General features: G+C 48.5%; 1 protein-coding gene across 1 annotated transcript in view; it reads right to left on the bottom strand.

Annotated features, from left to right (window-relative positions):
• Positions 1-3540: 3540 nt before the first annotated feature.
• The window catches only part of LOC144502286 (scavenger receptor class B member 1-like), a 55453-nt gene continuing 47605 nt past the window's right edge, over positions 3541-11388 (bottom strand). The window contains exons 11-12 of the mRNA XM_078226100.1: positions 6013-6165; positions 3541-3657 (exon numbers count right to left, since the gene is read on the bottom strand). Of these exons, the coding sequence (XP_078082226.1) occupies positions 3541-3657; positions 6013-6165 (270 nt within the window). The remainder of the gene's footprint in view (positions 3658-6012; positions 6166-11388) is intronic.

Raw genomic sequence — 11388 nt, 5'->3', positions numbered from 1 at the left:
GAAATGAGAATCAAGATAAGGAATCATAGAATGACAGAATCCCTACAGTGCAGAAGGAGGCCATTTGGCCCATCGAGCCTGTACTGACAACAATCCCACCCAGGCCCTATCCCCGTAACCTCATGTATTTACCCAGCTAATCCCCCTGACACTAAAGGGCAATTTAGCACGGCCAATCCACCTAACCCGCACATCTTTAGACTGTGGGAGGAAACCGGAGCACCCGGAGGAAATCCACGCAGACACAGGGAGAACGTGTAAACTCCACACAGACAGTGACCCGAGCTGGGAATCGAACCCGGGTCCCTGGCGCTGTGAGGCAGCAATGCCAACCACTGTGCCACCCCGTGCCACTCAGAGATGAGATGATTGTTTCAGACTGAGAGGAGAAGAAGAGCTCTCAGCCAGCGGGTTGTGAATCTTTGGAATTCGCTATCCCAGAGGGTTACGGGCACTCCCTTGTTGAACATATTCAAGAGCTTCTGCAGGGAACTAAGGGTGAGTAACAAATGCCAGTCTGGCCAGCAACTCACATCCCGAGGGAGAATGAAAAGATGGATGGATTTTGGGGAATGAAGAGATATGGGGATAATCCCGGAAGTGAGACAGAGGCTAGGATTTTATTGAATGCCCCCATTTCCCCTGCTTTAACCACAAACCAAACTTATCTGGGTAAGGACTTCCCACAGACTGACAACAACAACTTTTATAGAGCGCCTTTAACTTAATAAAACTTCCCAAGGTGCTTCCCACTGGCATTATCAAATAAAATATCACACAAAATGATCAGCATGTTTACAGATAACACCAAGATTGCTTGGGTGGTTAATAGTGAAGAAGGTCGTAGGCTACAGGAAGATAGAGATGGGTTGGTCAGACGGGCAGAGCAGTGGCAGATGGTAACAGACTGATAAGTGCAGGTGATGCACTTAAGTAACAAGACAGGGGAGTATTTAATGAATGGCAGGACATTAGGAAGCTCAGAGGAACAAATGGATCTTGGGCTACTTATTCACAGATCCCTGAAGGCAGCAGAGCAGGTGAGCAGGATAGTTAAAAGGCAAATGAGACACTGGCTTTTATCAGTTGTGGTATTGAGTATAAGAGTGAGGAGGTAATGTTGGAGTTGTACAGAGCGAGGGTTAGGCCACAGCTGGAGTACTGTGTGCGGTTCTGCTCACCTCACTATAGGAAGGATGTGATTGCACTGGAGGGGTGCAGAGGAGGTTCACCCGGATGCTGCCTGGGACGGAGCGTTTGAGCTTTAAGGAGAGAGGCTGGGATTGTTTCCTCTACAGCAGAGAAAACTGTGGGGGGCGGGGAGGATGATTGAGGTGTATAAGATTGTGAGGGGTATGGACAGAGTGAGTAGGGAGCAACTGTTCCCCTTGGTTGAGGGGTCAATCATGAGGGGGTTTTAGGGTGAGGGACAGGAGATTGGGTGGAATTTGAGAAAATCCTTTTCACTCAGAGGGTGTTGGGAATCTGGAAGGCGCTGCCTGGGAAGGTAGTGGAGGCCGGAAACCTTACAACCTTTAAAAAATATTTGGATGAGCACTTGAAATATTTTAACATTCAAGGATATGGGACAAGTGCAGGAAAATGGGATTAGCGCGACTTTAGTGGTAGATAGTGGATAGAAATTGTCCCATTGGGAAGACGCAGCATGGGTTCATGAAGGGCAGGTCATGTTTGACTAATTTGGTGAAATTCTTTGAGAACATTACATGTGCAGTGGACAATGGGGAACCTGTGGATGTGGTGTATCTGAATTTCCAGAAGGCATTTGACAAGGTGCCGCACCAAAGACTGCTACATAAGATAAAGGTGCACAGTGTTACGGGTAATGTATTAGCATGGATAGAGGATTGGTTAACTAACAGAAAGCAAAGATAGGGTGAATGGTGGGAAGCTTTTTCCCAGGTCGGTGGTGACGTTCACGAGGGGTCATAGGTTCAAGGTGAGGGGGGGGAGGTTTAACACGGATATCAGAAGGACATATTTTACACAGAGGGTGGTGGGGGCCTGGAATGCGCTGCCAGGCAAGGTGGTGGAGGCGGGCACACTGGGAACGTTTAAGGCTTATCTAGATAGCCACATGAACGGAGTGGCGATGGAGGGATACAAAAGAATGGTCTCGTTTGGACCAGGGAGCGGCGCGGGCTTGGAGGGCTGAAGGGCCTGTTCCTGTGCTGTATTGTTCTTTGTTCTTTGTTTGTTCTTTGTTCAAAGAGTGGGGGTAAATGGGTGCTTTTCTGGTTGGCGATCAGTGACTAGTGGTGTGCCTCAGGGATCAGTGTTGGGACCGCAATTGTTTACGATTTACATGGATGATTTGGAGTTCGGGACCAAGTGTAGTGTGTCAAAATTCGCAGATGACACTAAGATGGGTGGAAGAGCAAAGTGTGCAGAGGATGCTGAAAGTCTGCAAAGGGATATCGATAGTCTAAGTGAGTGGGCGAGAGTCTGGCAGATGGAATACAATGTTGGTAAATGTGAGGTCATCCATTTTGGTAGGAATAACAGCAAAATGGACTATTATTTAAATGGTAAAAAACTGCAGCATGCTGCTGTGCAGAGGGACCTGGGTGTCCTTGTGCAGGAATCACAAGGAGTTGGTTTGCAGGTGCAGCAGGTAATTAAAAAGGCAAATAGAATTTTGTCCTTCATTGCTAGAGGGATGGAGTTTAAAAACAGCGAGATTATGTTGCAGCTGTATCAGGTGCTGGTGAGGCCACACCTGGAGTACTGTGTACAGTTTTGGTCTCCTTACTTGAGAAAGGATATACTGGCACTGGAGGGGGTGCAGAGGAGATTCACTAGGTTGATTCCGGAGTTGAGAGGGTTGGCTTATGAGGAGAGACTGAGTAGACTGGGGCTATACTCATTGGAATTCAGAAGCATGAGGGGAGATCTTATAGAAACATATAAGATTATGAAGGGAATAGATAAGATCGAAGCAGGGAAGTTGTTTCCGCTGGCGGATAAAACTAGAACTAGGGGGCACGGCCTCAAAATAAGGGGAAGCAGATTTAGGACTGAGTTGAGGAGGAACTTCTTCACACAAAGGATTGTTAATCTGTGGAATTCCCTGCCCAGTGAAGCAGTTGAGGCTACCTCATTGAATGTTTTTAAGGCAAGGGTAGATAAATTTTTGAACAGTAAAGGAATTAAGGGTTATGGTGAGTGGGCGGGTAAGTGGAGCTGAATCCACAAAAAGATCAGCCATGATCTTATTGAATGGCGGAGCAGGCTCGAGAGGCCAGATGGCCTACTCCTGCTCCTAGTTCTTATACTGTAGTTGCAGATTTGATGGGCAGAAGGGCCTTTTCTGTATTGTCCCACACTATGACTCTAACCAGCAGCCTCATCCTATTACCCACCCCCACCCTCACTCTCTCACCTCCACCCTCACCCCACCCGCCCCACCCCCAACCCCCAGCCCCACCCTCACCCCCACCTCCGCCTTCTACATGAACACATTGGTTTTCCCAAGCTTTGAACTGAGGGATAGACTCGGAATGGGGAGATGGGGGCTCACTACAAACGGGACTCCATTCGCACCAGCTTCCCATTGGAACATCCCAGCTCTTGTGTTTTTCCTGAATCCTCTGATTTATTCCCAATGTTTTCAATGCCTGAGATTTTGCGTCTGTTCTGTAAAAGAAACAAGGATGAAGGTCAGAAAGGCAGCAAGTGGCTTTAATTCCAGTGAATAGAAACCAAGCTGACATTGTCAGTATACGCTGTATACAAGCTGGAAGTGATGGTGACTGGACGGAATGTGTAGTTGTTACTGAGCTGCTGAGGGGGTAACGTAGTCTCTGTTTTCTACGGCCTTTATGGGCAGTGTTTGCGGTAACGTGTGAGAAAACATGTTACTTTAAGTTGAATCCAATTCTGTTGAGCAGTGGGCAACCTGCAACCCGGGGGTCACATGCGGCCAATCAGAGTTCTGAGTGCGACCCACCAGACATTTTGTTGACCACTGCCCATGTGCAGGTTCGCCACATTCTGATCATTACTGTCTGCGTAAGTTTCTTCCAATCGGTGTGACTGAAGCGACTCGCACGTAAAGCCAGGGCAAGTGAAGTGAGGAGTGCGTATTAACATACAGTGAAAAGTATTGTTTCTTGCGCGCTATACAGACAAAGCATACCGTTCATAGAGAAGTAAACGAGAGAGTGCAGAATGTAGTGTTACAGTCATAGCTAGGGTGTAGAGAAAGATCAACTTAATGCCAGGTAGGTCCATTCAAAAGTCTGACAACAACAGGGGAGAAGCTGTTCTTGAGTCGGTTGGTAAGTGACCTCAGACTTTTGTATCTTTTTCCCGACGGAAGAAGGTGGAAGAGAGAATGTCTGGGATGCGTGGGGTGCTTAATTATGCTGGCTGCTTTGCTGAGGCAGCGGGAAGTATAGACAGGGTCAATAGATGGAAGGCTGGTTTGAGTGATGGTTTGCGTGACTCTCACCAAGTTTTACAGATGCACCACAGAAAGCATTCTTTCTGGTTGTATCACAGCTTGGTATGGCTCCTGCTCTGCACAAGACCGCAAGGAACTACAAAGGGTCATGAATGTAGCCCAATCCATCACGCAAACCAGCCTCGCGTCCATTGACTCTGTCTACACTTCCCGCTGCCTTGCGAAAGCAGCCAGCATAATTAAGGACCCCACACACCCCGGACATTCTCTCTTCCACCTTCTTCTGTCGGGAAAAAGATACAAAAGTCTGAGGTCACATACCAATTGACTCAAGAACAGCTTCTTCCCTGCTGCTGTCAGACTTTTGAATGGAGTCATAGAGGTTTACAGCATGGAAACAGGCCCTTCGGCCCAACTTGTCCATGCCGCCCTTTTTTTTTAAACCTCTAACTAATCCCAATTGCCCGCATTTGGCCCATATCCCTCTATACCCATCGTACCCATGTAACTTTCTAAATGCTTTTTAAAAGACAAAATTGTACCCGCCTCTACTACTACCTCTGGCAGCTTGTTCCAGACGCTCACCACCCTCTGTGTGAAAAAATTGCCCCTCTGGACACTTTTGTATCTCTCTCCTCTCACCTTAAACCTATGTCCTCTAGTTTTAGACTCCCCTACCTTTGGGAAAATATATTGACTATCTAGCTGATCTGTGCCCCTCATTATTTTATAGACCTCTATAAAATCACCCCTCAGCCTCCTATGCTCCAGAGAAAAAAGTCCCAGTCTTTCCAGCCTCTCCTTATAACTCAATCCATCAAGTCCCAGTAGCATCCTAGAAAATCCTTTCTGCACTCTTTCTAGTTTAATATCCTTTCTATAATAGGGTGACCAGAACTATACACAGTATTCCAAGTGTGGCCTTACCAATGTCTTGTACAACTTCGATGGTAGTCATGATATGGAGATGCCAGCGTTGGACTGGGGTAAGCACAGTAAGAAGTCTCACAACACCAGGTTAAAGTCCAACAGGTTTATTTTGGCTAGCAGAAACTGATAGCCAAGTTCCGCACACATGAGGACGGCCTAAACCGGGATGTTGGATTTATGTCACGTTATCAGTAACCCCCACAGCTTTCCCCCTGATCTTGCAGAATCTCACTCGCTGTTCTGTCTGGAGACAATACACATCTCTTTAACCTGTGTTGAATGCTCCCTCCACCCACATTGTCTCTACCTTTAAGACCTGGCTGGCTGTAGAGATTTGCATTCTAATTAGTATTCTGTAACTTGATTTCTGTGTCTGTGCACTGTTTGAGAGCAGATATCCACTTCATCTGACGAAGGAGCTGTGCTCCGAAAGCTTATGGTATTTGCTACCAAATAAACCTGTTGGACTTTAACCTGGTGTTGTGAGACTTCTTATTGTACAACTTCAACAAGACGTCCCAACTCCTGTGTTCAATGTTCTGACTGATGATTGTGGTCTGTGAGTTAGAAAGTCTAGGATCCTTTGTGTTAACTGTCACAGCTGAAGATGATAATGAATTTACAATTGATGTTGTTACACTAATCACTTTCTTTACCTGCTGGAGACGAATAACTGCGAGAATGGCAGCGACCAGACCCAGGAGCGCTCCGACTGCCATCAGGATGTACTGGATACATTGGAGGACCAGCGGAATAATCTGCATGAAAGTGTAGAAAGTGTCCAGGATTGGCCCATCGACATTCCCACTCTGAAACAAACACAGCAACTTCCACTAACGTGTTTGTTAAAGGACGCATCGCATTCGGATTTTGCTGAATAATTACTGACTGTTGTGAATTTGTCAATGTCTTACTGCAGCTGTTGCTGTTTTTATCCTTTCTCTGATATCTGCTGCCTCCTAACGGCGCTGACAAACTGCAAGAGAAACATTTCCACTCCATTGTCACTCATTCTCATCAGTCTGAAAGACATGCTGGTTAAATGCATCGACCTGAACAGGTGTCGGACTGTGGCGGCTCGGGGAATTTCACAGTACCTTCATTGCAGTGTTAATGTAAGCCTTATTTGTGACATTAATAAATAAACTTTACTTTTTTAATTTTTACATTGAACGGAAATCTCTGGCTTTTTAACTGGTGTTGTTAGTGTAAAGGGGGTGATTTTGGATCGACACGTGTTATTCACCAGGTAAGCAATGTGGTCGACTCTCAACCGCTCCCGGGCAGCCACCGATGGGCAATAAATGCTGGCCAGCCGGAGACGCCCAGTGTGACCTCTGGTCAGTGGCTGGGACAGTTTCCTGTTTCTACATTCAGGCTAAAATTCATGAACTGTAACTTCCTCAGAGTGGACGCCACAGGTGGATTGGGTCCAGTTTTGGGTTGGACTGGACTGGGGAAGGGGGCGGGGGGTGGGGGGAGTGATTGGGGCGAGGAGTGTTTGTGAGGGTTCCTCTGGAGGGTTGGGGGTGGGACTTTGTGGGGGGGGGGGTCCTCTGGGGGTCCAGGTGTGTGTGGGGTGTCCCATGCAAGGCTTGGTTTGGGTGTTTAGATAGTCACTCTGGAACTAGAAGTGATTTTTTTCCTTCTAACTCTTTAAGAGTAACTATCAGGGTAAAACTGGCAGGACCAGCCACAGTTAGTGATTTAAATCAACTTGTCGGATGGTTCCCGGCCCAGCATAATTGTCCAGGGGAAGTTAGCGCTTCTGGGAAAACACAGGATAGACCCTTACGTGGGATTGTCTGAGAGGGATCCATCCGCCACGGCATCAATGAAGCCTCCCATCCCCCCTCCCCTCCCCAGACAGTCTGACAGTGGGTGCTGGGTGTTATGGGTGACAGTGGGTGCTGGGTTTTATGGGTGACACAGGGTGCTGGTTTTATGGGTGACAGTGGGTGCTGGGTGTTATGGGTGACAGTGGGTGCTGGGTGTTATGGGTGACACTGGGTGCTGGGTGTTATGGGTGACACTGGGTGCTGGGTGTTATGGGTGACAGTGAGTGCTGGGTGTTATGGGTGACAGTGGGTGCAGGGTGTTATGGGTGACAGTGGGTGCTGGGTGTTATGGGTGACAGTGGGTGCTGGGTTTTATGGGTGACACTGGGTGCTGGGTGTTATGGGTGACACTGGGTGCTGGGTGCCATGGTGACAGTGGGTGCTGGGTGTTATGGGTGACAGTGGGTGCTGGGTTTTATGGGTGACAGTGGGTGCTGGGTGTTATGGGTGACAGTGGGTGCTGGGTGTTATGGGTGACTGGGTTTTATGGGTGACACTGGGTGCTGGGTTTTATGGGTGACAGTGGGTGCTGGGTGTTATGGGTGAAAGTGGGTGCTGGGTGTTATGGGTGACAGTGGGTGCTGGGTTTTGTGGGTGACAGTGGGTGCTGGGTTTTATGGGTGACACTGGGTGCTGGGTGTTATGGGTGACAGTGGGTGCTGGGTTTTATGGGTGACACTGGGTGCTGGGTTTTATAGGTGACACTGGGTGCTGGGTGTTATGGGTGACAGTGGGTGCTGGGTGTTGTGGGTGACAGTGGGTGCTGGGTGTTATGGGTGACAGTGGGTGCTGGGTTTTATGGGTGACAGTGGGTGCTGGGTTTTATGGGTGACACAGGGTGCTGGGTGTTACAGGTGACACTGGGTGCTGGGTGTTATGGGTGACACTGGGTGACATTTCTACCCTGAGAGAAAGACTCTGACTATCCATTCTATCTGTGCCTCTTATAATCTTGTAAATCTCTATCAGTTCGCCCCTCAGCCTTCGACATTCCAGTGAGAACAAACCAAGTTTCTCCAACCTCTCCTCATAGCTAATACCCTCCAAACCAGGCAACATCCTGGTAAACCTTTTCTGTATCCTCTCCTGTGTCTCCACATCCTTCTGGTAGTGTGGCGACCAGAACAGTGTGCAATGTTCCAAATGTGGCCTAACTAAAGTTCTATAAAGCTGCCACATGACTTGCCAGTTTTTATACTCTGTGTCCAACTGATGAAGGCAAGCATCCCATACACCTAACTGATCACTTTATCCACTTGTGTTGTCACTTTCAAGGAGCTGTGAACCTGACGCCTAGATCCCTCTTTGTGTTACATAGAACATAGACAGCCACAGCACAAACAGGCCCTTCGGCCCACAAGTTGCGCCGATCACATCCCCACCTCCAGGCCTATCTATAGCCCTCAATCCCATTAAATCCCATGTACTCATCCAGAAGTCTCTTAAAAGACCCCAACGAGTTTGCCTCCACCACCACCGACGTCAGCCGATTCCACTCACCCACCACCCTCTGAGTGAAAAACTTACCCCTGACATCTCCTCTGTACCTACCCCCCAGCACCTTAAACCTGTGTCCTCTCGTAGCAACCATTTCAGCCCTTGGAAATAGCCTCTGAGAGTCTACCCTATCCAGACCTCTCAACATCTTGTAAACCTCTATCAGGTCACCTCTCATCCTTCGTCTCTCCAAGGAGAAGAGACCAAGCTCCCTCAACCTATCCTCATAAGGCATGCCCCCCAATCCAGGCAACATCCTTGTAAATCTCCTCTGCACCCTTTCAATGGCTTCAACATCTTTCCTGTAATGAGGTGACCAGAACTGCGCGCAGTACTCCAAGTGGGGTCTAACCAGGGTCCTATAAAGCTGCAGCATTATCTCCCGACTCCTAAACTCAATCCCTCGATTAATGAAGGCCAGTACGCCGTACGCCTTCTTGACCGCATCCTCCACCTGCGAGGCCGATTTAAGAGTCCTATGGACCCGGACCCCAAGGTCCTTCTGATCCTCTACACTGCTAAGAATGGTACCCTTCATATTATACTGCTGCTTCATCCCATTGGATCTGCCAAAATGGATCACCACACACTTATTCGGGTTGAAGTCCATCTGCCACTTCTCAGCCCAGTCTTGCATTCTATCTATGTCTCGCTGCAACTTCTGACATCCCTCCAAAGTATCCACAACACCACCTACCTTGGTGTCGTCAGCAAACTTACCAACCCATCCCTCCACTTCCTCATCCAGGTCATTTATGAAAATGACAAACAGCAAGGGTCCCAGAACAGATCCCTGGGGCACTCCACTGGTCACTGACCTCCATGCAGAGAAAGACCCCTCCACAGCCACTCTCTGCCTTCTGCAGGCAAGCCAGTTCTGGATCCACAGGGCAACAGCCCCTTGGATCCCATGCCCTCTCACTTTCTCAAGAAGTCTTGCATGGGGGACCTTATCGAACGCCTTGCTGAAGTCCATATAGACCACATCCACCGCTCTTCCTTCGTCAATGTGTTTGGTCACATTTTCAAAGAACTCAACCAGGCTCGTAAGGCACGACCTGCCCTTGACAAAGCCGTGCTGACTACTTTTGATCATACTAAACTTCTCTAGATGATCATAAATCCTGTCTCTCAGGATCCTCTCCATCAACTTACCAACCACTGAGGTTAGACTCACCGGTCGGTAATTTCCCGGGCTGTCCCTGTTCCCTTTCTTGAATATAGGGACCACATCTGCAATCCTCCAATCCTCCGGAACCTCTCCCATCTCCATCGACGATGCAAAGATCATCGCCAAAGGCTCCGCAATCTCCTCCCTCGCCTCCCACAGTAACCTGGGGTACATCCCATCCGGTCCCGGCGACTTACCAACCTTGATGCCATTCAATAGTTCCAACACATCCTCTTTCTTTATGTCCACATGCTCGATCCTTTCTGTCCACCGCAAACCAGCAGTACAACCACCCAGATCCCTTTCCACCGTGAATACCGAGGTAAAGTATTCATTAAGCAGCTCCGCCATTTCTAACGGTTCCGCACAAACTTTTCCCCCTTCACCTTTTAAGGGTCCTATGCCTTCACATCTCATCCTTTTACTCTTGACATATTTGTAGAAAGCCTTGGGATTCTCCTTAATCTTACCCGCCAAGGCCTTCTCATGACCCCTTCTCGCTCTCCTAATTTCCTTCTTAAGCTCCTTCCTACATCCCGTATACTCCTCTAAATCCTTAACACCTCCTAGCTCTCTGAACCTTCTGTACGCCTCTCTTTTCTTATTCACCAGGTTCATCACAACCTTCGTGCACCACGGTTCCCGTACCCTACCAACACCCCCCTGTCTCATCGGAACGTTGTCATGCAGAGCTCCAGACAAACATTCCTTGAAAATCCTCCACTTTCCTTCGGTACTTTTCCCCAAGAATGCCTCCTTCCAATTTACCCGTCTAATTTCCTCCCTGATGACACTGTATTTCCCTTTACTCCAGAGAAACACTTTCCTAGCCTGCCTGATCCTATCTCTTTCCAATGCTATCGTGAAGGAGATAGAATTATGATCGCTATCCCCAAGATGCTCACCCACCGAGAGATCCTCCACCTGTCCAGGTTCATTAGCCAGCACCAGATCAAGTACAGCCTCTCCTCTAGTAGGCTTATCCACATACTGTGTCAGGAAACTCTCCTGGACACACCTAACAAACTCCTCTCCATCCAAACCCCTAGCCCTAGGGATATTCCAATCTATGTTTGGGAAATTAAAATCTCCCATCACGACAACTCTGTTATTCCTACATCTCTCCAGGATCTGTTTCCCCATCTGCTCCTCAACATCTCTGTTACTATTGGGCGGCCTATAGAAAACACCCAGCAACGTTACCGACCCCTTCCTGTTCCTAACCTCCACCCACAGAGACTCCGTAGTCAATCCCTCCACGGCGTCCACCTTCTCTACAGCCGTGACACTATCCCTGATCAACAGTGCCACTCCCCCCCCTCTCTTGCCTCCCTCCCTGTCCTTCCTGAAACATCTAAAACCCGGCACCTGAAGCACCCAGTCCTGTCCCTGAGACATCCAAGTCTCCGTAATGGCCACCACATCACAATTCGAAGCAGCAATCCACGCTCTAAGCTCATCCACTTTATTCACTACACTCCTGGCATTAAAATAGACACATCTCAGACCTTCAGCCTGAGCACTTC

This window comes from Mustelus asterias, chromosome 13, assembly GCF_964213995.1.
Source record: "Mustelus asterias chromosome 13, sMusAst1.hap1.1, whole genome shotgun sequence".
Taxonomy (NCBI): Eukaryota; Metazoa; Chordata; class Chondrichthyes; order Carcharhiniformes; family Triakidae; genus Mustelus; species Mustelus asterias.
The sequence above is the reverse complement of the archived record's forward strand: the minus strand, read 5'-3'. Positions and strand labels throughout refer to the sequence as shown.